The 7,785-nt window shown below is 43.8% G+C and overlaps 1 protein-coding gene across 1 annotated transcript; it reads right to left on the reverse strand.

The window, feature by feature from the left end:
* Positions 1-1,202: 1,202 nt before the first annotated feature.
* LOC147487546 (uncharacterized) lies at positions 1,203-1,649 on the reverse strand. Its single transcript, XM_086574063.1, has one exon. The coding sequence runs from the start codon at positions 1,647-1,649 to the stop codon at positions 1,203-1,205; it is 447 nt and encodes a 148-aa protein (XP_086430189.1).
* Between the last annotated feature and the right edge of the window lie 6,136 nt (positions 1,650-7,785).

Below are 7,785 nucleotides of genomic sequence, written 5' to 3' on the forward strand. Positions count from 1 at the left end.
ACCATGCGAACGAGGATTGAGCTGATTGCATACTCCGTGACCCCCAGATACAAATATAGCTTCTCTCCCAATTCGGGCCGCGACAACAGAGGTGCTTCCCCCATATACCTTTTTAGCTCCTGAAATGCTCTTTCACACTCCATAGTCCATACGAAGTCTGTTGTATTCCTCAGCGGCCTACACTTGTCTGATGATTTTGAAATGAATCTGTTAAGGGCCCCAACTCTTCCCGCCAACTGCTGCACCTTTTTCACCGTTTGAGGTGATGGCATCTCCACCAATGACCTTATCTGCTCGGGGTTTGCCTCTATTCCCTGCTGTGTCACAATATACCCCAGAAATTTTCCCGTGGTGACTCCGAACGTGCACTTCTCTAGGTTGAGCTTCAAATTGTGGGCTCGCAGTATCCTGAATGTTTCCCTCAACCCCTCCAGATGCTCTGCCTCTGACATGCTTTTCTCCACCATATCGTCTATGTATATCTCAATGCCCTTTCGAATCTTACTTTCGAACATTTTCTCCCCCAACCGTTGGAAAGTGGCTCCTACGTTCTTTAACCCGAACGACATTCTTGTATAGCAGTAAGTACCCCCTTCCACCATGAAGGATGTCTTTTCCTAATCAGGTCCATACATTGCGACTTGGTTGTATTCCATGGATGCATCCATAAATGAGAACATTCTAAACCCCGCCGTTTTGTCCACCAACTCATCTACTCGCGACATAGGATAACTATCCTTGGGACACTCTGAGTTTACGTCCGTGATGTCAACACACATTCGCACCATGCTGTTTTTCTTTGGGACCGCGACTATGTTGGACAGCCAGTCCGTGAACTCCACCTCCCTTATGATCCCCGCTCCCTTCAGCCTGGCAACCTCCTCCCGAATTCCCTCTGCGTACTTAGGTCTCATTCCCCTCATTTTCTGTCTCACTGGTTTCGCATCCTCCCTCATATGTAGTCGGTGACATGCGAACTCAGGGTCCACCCCAGTGATATCCTCTATCCCCCATGTGAACACATCCCTATTCTCCGACAAGCACTGCACCAACTTACTTTTCCATTCCTCCATCAGATTAGACCCTACCGATTTAAACTTCTCTTCTTCGCCCTTTCCTAAATTTACTACTTCTATTTCATCCAAAGTCTTTGGGCCCACCGCGGCTTCCTCCGCCCCCTCCACTGCCCCGCACTATAACTGCTATGCTTGCCTTTTTCTGGGGTTCGCTGGTTTGCCTCCAGGTCCCCAGACCATTCTTTTAACTCTGTCCTGATGACTGTTCTTTGATGCCACCTGATCTCCGCGGATCTCGTACATTCCTGTTGTGGTAGGGAATCGAATAACTTGATAATAGGTTGAAGGCACCACTTTCATCTCATGTATCCATCCCCTCCCTAGGATCGCGTTGTATTGGGAGTTGGAATCGACCACCATAAATCTTGAGAACACTGTCACGGGCCTTTCCGTCATTGGTAATAAAAGCTCTCCTATAGGCTCCGTGACGCTCCCATTAAGTCCATACAAGCTGGATCGCAACGGCCTTAGTTTCCCCGGATCAATCCTCATCTCCTCCAATGCTCCCCTAAACAGCAAGTCCACTGCACTGCCATAATCAATCAGTACCCTCTTGACCATGTAATTACCCATCGCCACTGTAATGACCAATGCATCTTCATGCGGAGTATCGACGGCTCGAAGATCTGCCCTAGAGAATGTAATCTTGTCTTCCCCACTCACTGACTCTGCCTGGTATCGCTGTCCCCTGGGCCTCGTTGACCTGTTGAATACTCGCTCTCCTCTTTACCTTATCTCTGTGGGCATTGTGACTCATAACTTCCCCACTGAAAATAACATTTATGGTTCCCAATATTCTCCCTGGAGCTGGCACCGGCTCCCCATTTGGGGGTTCTGCTACAAATTCTCTCATCATTCCCTTCTCTATCAACCTCTGGACGAACCATTTCAATGCATAACAATCATTGGTTTCATGATTGCGTATATGGTGATATTCGTAGTACGACTTATTTGGCATTTCGGCAGGTACGGTTCGTGGACCCTCGTACCCTAGCACATTTTTTATCAACGGCAGTATCTTACTTAACGGCCTTTTTAAAGGCGCATGTTCATCTCGCGGTATGGCTTTCTCTCTCTTTGTTCTCTTCGCGCTACTTCTCTCCCCCTTTCCAGACGCGATGACTGTCTGCAATATCTCTCGCTACCTTTGTCCCCCACCTCTATCTTTCTGCGATCCCCCCCTTTCTCTACCGATGACACTGCCTTAGCTCCCCTCTTAGACTCCTTCTGCATTGTGTCCTCATATTTGATATACTTCTCTACCCGCGGATATAACTCGTGCAAGGTCGCAATCTCATTCTTTGCCATAGACTGATGGACACCCATTCCAGGTCGCAGGCCTCTCTCGAACGCTATCACTGTCGTCCTTTCATCCAAATTCTCCACCTTTAATGTCTCAGCCTTGAATCGACACATATACTCTCTGACAGACTCTGCAGACCTTTGTCTTACATTTAATAAGGCCGCGATGTCCACAACCCGCCTCTTCTGATGTATAAAGTGATCTACAAATGCCTATTCCAACTCTTGGAAATTAGTTATGCTCTTTGAAGGCAACCGATAATACCAGTCTGATGCTCCCCCTTCAGGCTGGCTGGGAACATCATACACCGCAGCCCATCGTACCTCGCCTCTTGCTAAAGAGGCATCTGTTGCCTGAAGTGATGAATGTGATCTGCTGGGTCTCCTGTTCCATCGTATCTCTCGAATCTTGGCTGATTGAAATGTTTTGGTACCTCTGAAGTCCATATTGCATCTGCCAGCGGATTGCGATTCAGTCCCGCCACCACCTAACTGGCCGCGCCCATTTGAGTCTTTGTCTGTTGTAGATTTGCCTCCCGATCGTTGTTTATCATTTCCTAGACTTGCTCCATTGTTAACCCGGTCACTAGGTTCTCCACCAGAGTTGGTCCAGCTCCCTCCTCGTCCTCCGTTTTCTTTTTTCTTTTTTCTTTTTTTTTGAAAGGCAAGCATGGTTTTTGAGAGGTCCCTTACCCCTATTTTATTAGAAAATAATCATGTCTTGGTTACATTCTTACATACTGTTTGCCCGTGGCATCTTCATAAATAATCTTTTTTACATCCTCATAAAAAGAACTAGGCACTATCTCTATGTAACTAACTGTGGGAATAGTAGCTGCTAGTGCATCAGCTAGTCTATTTGACTCTCTATATACATGGCAAACTGAAAAAACATCTAATTTCCCTATCAGCTCCTGTAGTTCGTCCATCAGATGCTTTGCTTGCCATGGTTGTTGTTCTCTCCTCCTTAAGTATGTGACCACTGTGGTTGAGTCTATTTGTGCGCTAATTCTCTTTAAGCCTTTCTGAACTGCTAACTTGAGCCCATGGGCCAGGCCCTCTAGCTCTATTAAGTCTATTGACTTGTGTTCTGCTTTTCCATTAGCTGCCGCGACAACAGTCCCAAGTTCGTCTCTGATGACTGCAGCCCAACCTCCATGGTTGCCTTGAAGAGTGCCGTCAGTGTTTAAGTTGTGGATTTCTGCTCTCGTACTCACCCACTTGCAATGCTTCACCTGTTTTTGCTTTACATCCACCGTAATGTTCCACAGCTGCATAAATCTATCTCTCTCTGGCCCTTCCTCCAATTTTGCTTGAATGGATTGTAGCTTACATCTGACATCTCTTACGATCAACTTCCCCACCTGTTGTGCTATTTTATTGGTGTGCTCGAAAATTCTTCTATTTCTCTCCTGCCAAATGTTGTAAATGAACCCATTGAATATGAGTTTCAATGCATCCTGTTTGTATCCCTTACCTTTTGATGTTTGAATAATCCATGAGATTTCTTCCCGCCATGTTGTTCCACTCGGTATATTATAGCCAGCATGCACAAGAAGTGCCTGCCATATGAACTGTGAGAACAAACATTCATAAAACAGATGCTCTTCCGTCTCTTTTTTTCCAAAGACAAAACACACGTATCGTCTTGCACTTTCTTCCACTCCTTCAACTTCACTAACGTCTTCAGACCTTCTTTGAGGGTTAACCACGCAATAAACGCGTGTCTCGGTATTCTGTTCTGGAACCAGACAATGCTATGCCACGATATAGGCACTTTTGTCTCTCTGACACAGTGAAATGTATCTCTGAGGTTAAAGTCACCTTTCTGCGAAGCTGTCCACACTATTCGATCTTCACCCCTCCCCACTCTGACTTCTTCTTCCATGTAAGTTATAATGTCAGGCAAATGAACTCTCGCACGCCAAGGTGTATTCCACCTCCCATCTTCAATCATATTCGCAACTGATACGTTCAAGTTACATGTCGGGCAAATGAACTCTCGTCCTCCGTTTTCTCACTCTCTGACTCCTCGCTTATCTCTTCCCTAATCTCTTCCTCCACCCTTTCTCTCTCTTTTCTTAACTCATCATTTTCTTCCCTCAGCCTCTCAATCTCTTCTCGCATCAGTCATTCTGCTGCTCGTCCCTCCTATCGTTCTTTCCCTTCCTCTATCGCTGCTTCCGGCATCTGCTCTGGAACCCTCACCTTCCTTGGTCTACCCACCGCCTTCCTTGGTGCCATTTCTAAACTCTTGGTCCCCACAGACGACGCCAAATGTTTTACCTCTAACCCTCTTGGAACTACAATTCACTGTTTCTCAAGCACTATTACAACTCACAACACTATTTGTTTTTCTCCTACACTATTTCAACTACAGTTCGCTATATATCCACCACTACTCCTTCCTTTTGCACTATTCACTCCCCTCTTTTTGGGTCGCCTCTCCTTGGAATAATGAATCCTTCCTCTCTTTCTCTCCCTTTCTTTTCTCTTTATCTCTTTCCCTCTCTCAATCCTAGCCTTCCACCTGTCCCTCCATCTCGCGGCCCTCTTCTCTCCACGTGTAGGGTTTTTGTACCGCACCCACTGTCCTTGCTCCGATCTTATGCACCGCGGCGATATACCTTCCGTTGACTCGGGCGCATCCACCCGCTGATATCCTTGGTCCCTTATCCTACCACCACAATGACTCTAACCAAACACACCTCGATTATTTTTTTCGCAAAAAAATTAGACACTACAATTAGTTAGGCCCTATGACACAAGTTATGAAGCTAACAATCAATCAAAATCTTTACAAGCTTTTGAGTAGCTTCCTAATTGGAATCAACTTAGATTAGATTTATATAGCCTTGGATCCCGTGGATATATATATATATATATATATATATATATCACGGGATCCAATCAGTATCTTTGAGTAGTTTCCTAATTGGAATCAACTTACTCTTTAATCGTGCCGGTCTACCGACAGATGTACTGATTGTATTAATTGTTAGTTGTCTAATGTAGACTTCACATAAAGCGCTTAAAGACCAAGCTATTTTATTATATAGATAATGCCCTTAACCGTCTTTATATTGTCCTATGAGGCAGTTGGGTTGTCCGGCAAAGTCTATTGTGATGGTCACACTTGGTTGATGGTGTTTTTGAAATAGTGAACATATGTGACTTTTCAGGACCTACTTCTCTATGTTGATTGTTTTATAACAGTGGTATTCTCTCTATGGGGCGGTTAGAAATAGCCAAATCATTTGGATAATTGTATTTCATTAGTACTCTAATTGTATATCAATAACCGTTTGATACTATTATCTATAAAGACCTTAACCGTCTTTATATTGTCCTATGAGGTAGTTGAGTTGTCCTGCAAAGTCTATTGTGATGGTTACACTTGGTTTACAGATGGACCACGCTACCACTTTAATTATGATGTGTGCGGTGTACCAAATAACATCAGTTTTGGGGGGAAAATACCATAGGGAACTGAGACGTACGCTTGTTCGACACATCAACTCCAACCCCTCCAAATTCCTCCTTAAACCGTGACCGAATTTCTTCTCGAACTCAGAATCGCCTAAATCATGACAAACCCTAAAATGATACGCCCCAAAACTGAAATGTTCGTTTTTTTGTTCCTTGCTTTTATACAGTTGGCTTTGATTGCATGTTTTTTTGAATAAAAAAGAAAGGCATAAAAAGAAAACCTTAGTAGGGTTATTCCTTTGTATGCTATTTTAGTTTTTAATTTAATACTTTAGTTATGTATGTTTTATATTGGGTCGACCTGAGAGAATTCGATTATATTTAGGCAGTATACGTATAATTAATTTAATTACCTATAGCCATAGTTGATTATTTTTTACCCATGCTTTGTTGTCCTAATACTATCACACTATGGCTTGATGTGTGCTGTGTAGTGGAAAGAGGAAGAAACCTGAAGCACTGGCATGGATGCCAGGAACAAAGATTACTTGTCGCTACTGTCCTAAAATGCTTCAAGAGAAGCTTTTCCAAGGGTTTGATATGGAGGAAATAAGTAGTTTTGCTTCATCTCCGTTGGGGTTTCTACTGACTGTTGATGGCAATGTGGACCCTCTAGATCCAAAACAAAGGAAGTACAATCATTTTACCCACCCCCAATTGGTTGTCTCTGTTCTGAAAAGACGAATTGCACCATTGACTTACCATATTAGGAACAAATATATCTGTTTTAAGTCTTCCAATTTCTCGCTACTCATCGGGCTTTCCACCGCCTGTCCAAGCAACAACTATTACGATTTGAATCCCAAGAATCTGACTGATTTTAGATTGAGGTATTTTAAGGAAAGTCGTGGTTCCCTACGTGGTCAAATTCGACTGACTGCTATTGAGCAAGCTAGAGAGGTGGCAAAGGCTAATGCATTACACAATGTGGAGATGAAGAATGACATACATCGCCTTAATAAGTTGTACGCCCTTGGAGCTTTCCTCATACCTATTGGCTCGAAAGGAGTCGATGTAAGATGGGTTGACATTGCTGCTGATTTGGAGGTGTTTGATGCTTTTCCTTGGGGGTATCTTGCCTATGAACTCCTTTGTAAAAAGTTGGAAGAGTTGTATCATAGTATTACAGACCACTTTCTCCAAGGCACTACCCAGCAGTATACTGGCACACTCCAGGGTTGTGCCCTTGCATTCACCCTTTGGGTATTACTCCATATTCCATCTTTGGAGGCAAGAAGGTTGGATCCACTGACCTTCCCATGGTTTAAAGGGTGGGTGCAAGTTGCTGGACACAGTTGCCGCGGCAGTGCATAAGATAGAAAACTTAGTAACAAGAAAAAACTAGTGGTTCTGGAATGGTTAGACATTCCCCCAGTTGTTAGGGAAGAACCTGTGGTCAGAGATGCTTTGGAGGTGTATATTCATATTCATTTACCGAAGTGTTCACAGCCTTCTAAATTCGTTTGTGTTAAACATATTTTCATGCTTGTTTTAATACTTTTATGTTTTATTGTGACAGCGAGAGTGGGTCAGTCCGACTTTGGCATACAATCTCCTGTTGGAAAATAGAAGACTAGACCAGAAGACTGAATCGGTATGGCTATGATGTAGACCTTTTGTTTGCCTTGGTATTCTTATACCATTTTTGCATTTATGTTTCTTATTGTTTCCTTTACGTTTATTCATTTCAGGTGATGAACAAGACTGCAGAGGAGCTCCTTTGTTCTTTGCTCATGACCGCCAACCCAAAGATAGTTGTCAGGAAAAAGGCTAGAAGAGAACTTAGCAGTGAAAATAGTGAGGGTAATGGCGAAGATGATGAAAAGGAAGAATGGGTTAGAAGTGAAGAAGAGTCCACTGCTAAAAGGGTGCGACGTCCCACCTGCAGGAAAAGCAGCTCCACAAAACTGGGGAGTCT

This window comes from Coptis chinensis, chromosome 7 (assembly GCF_015680905.1).
Source record: "Coptis chinensis isolate HL-2020 chromosome 7, ASM1568090v1, whole genome shotgun sequence".
NCBI classification, from domain to species: Eukaryota; Viridiplantae; Streptophyta; class Magnoliopsida; order Ranunculales; family Ranunculaceae; genus Coptis; species Coptis chinensis.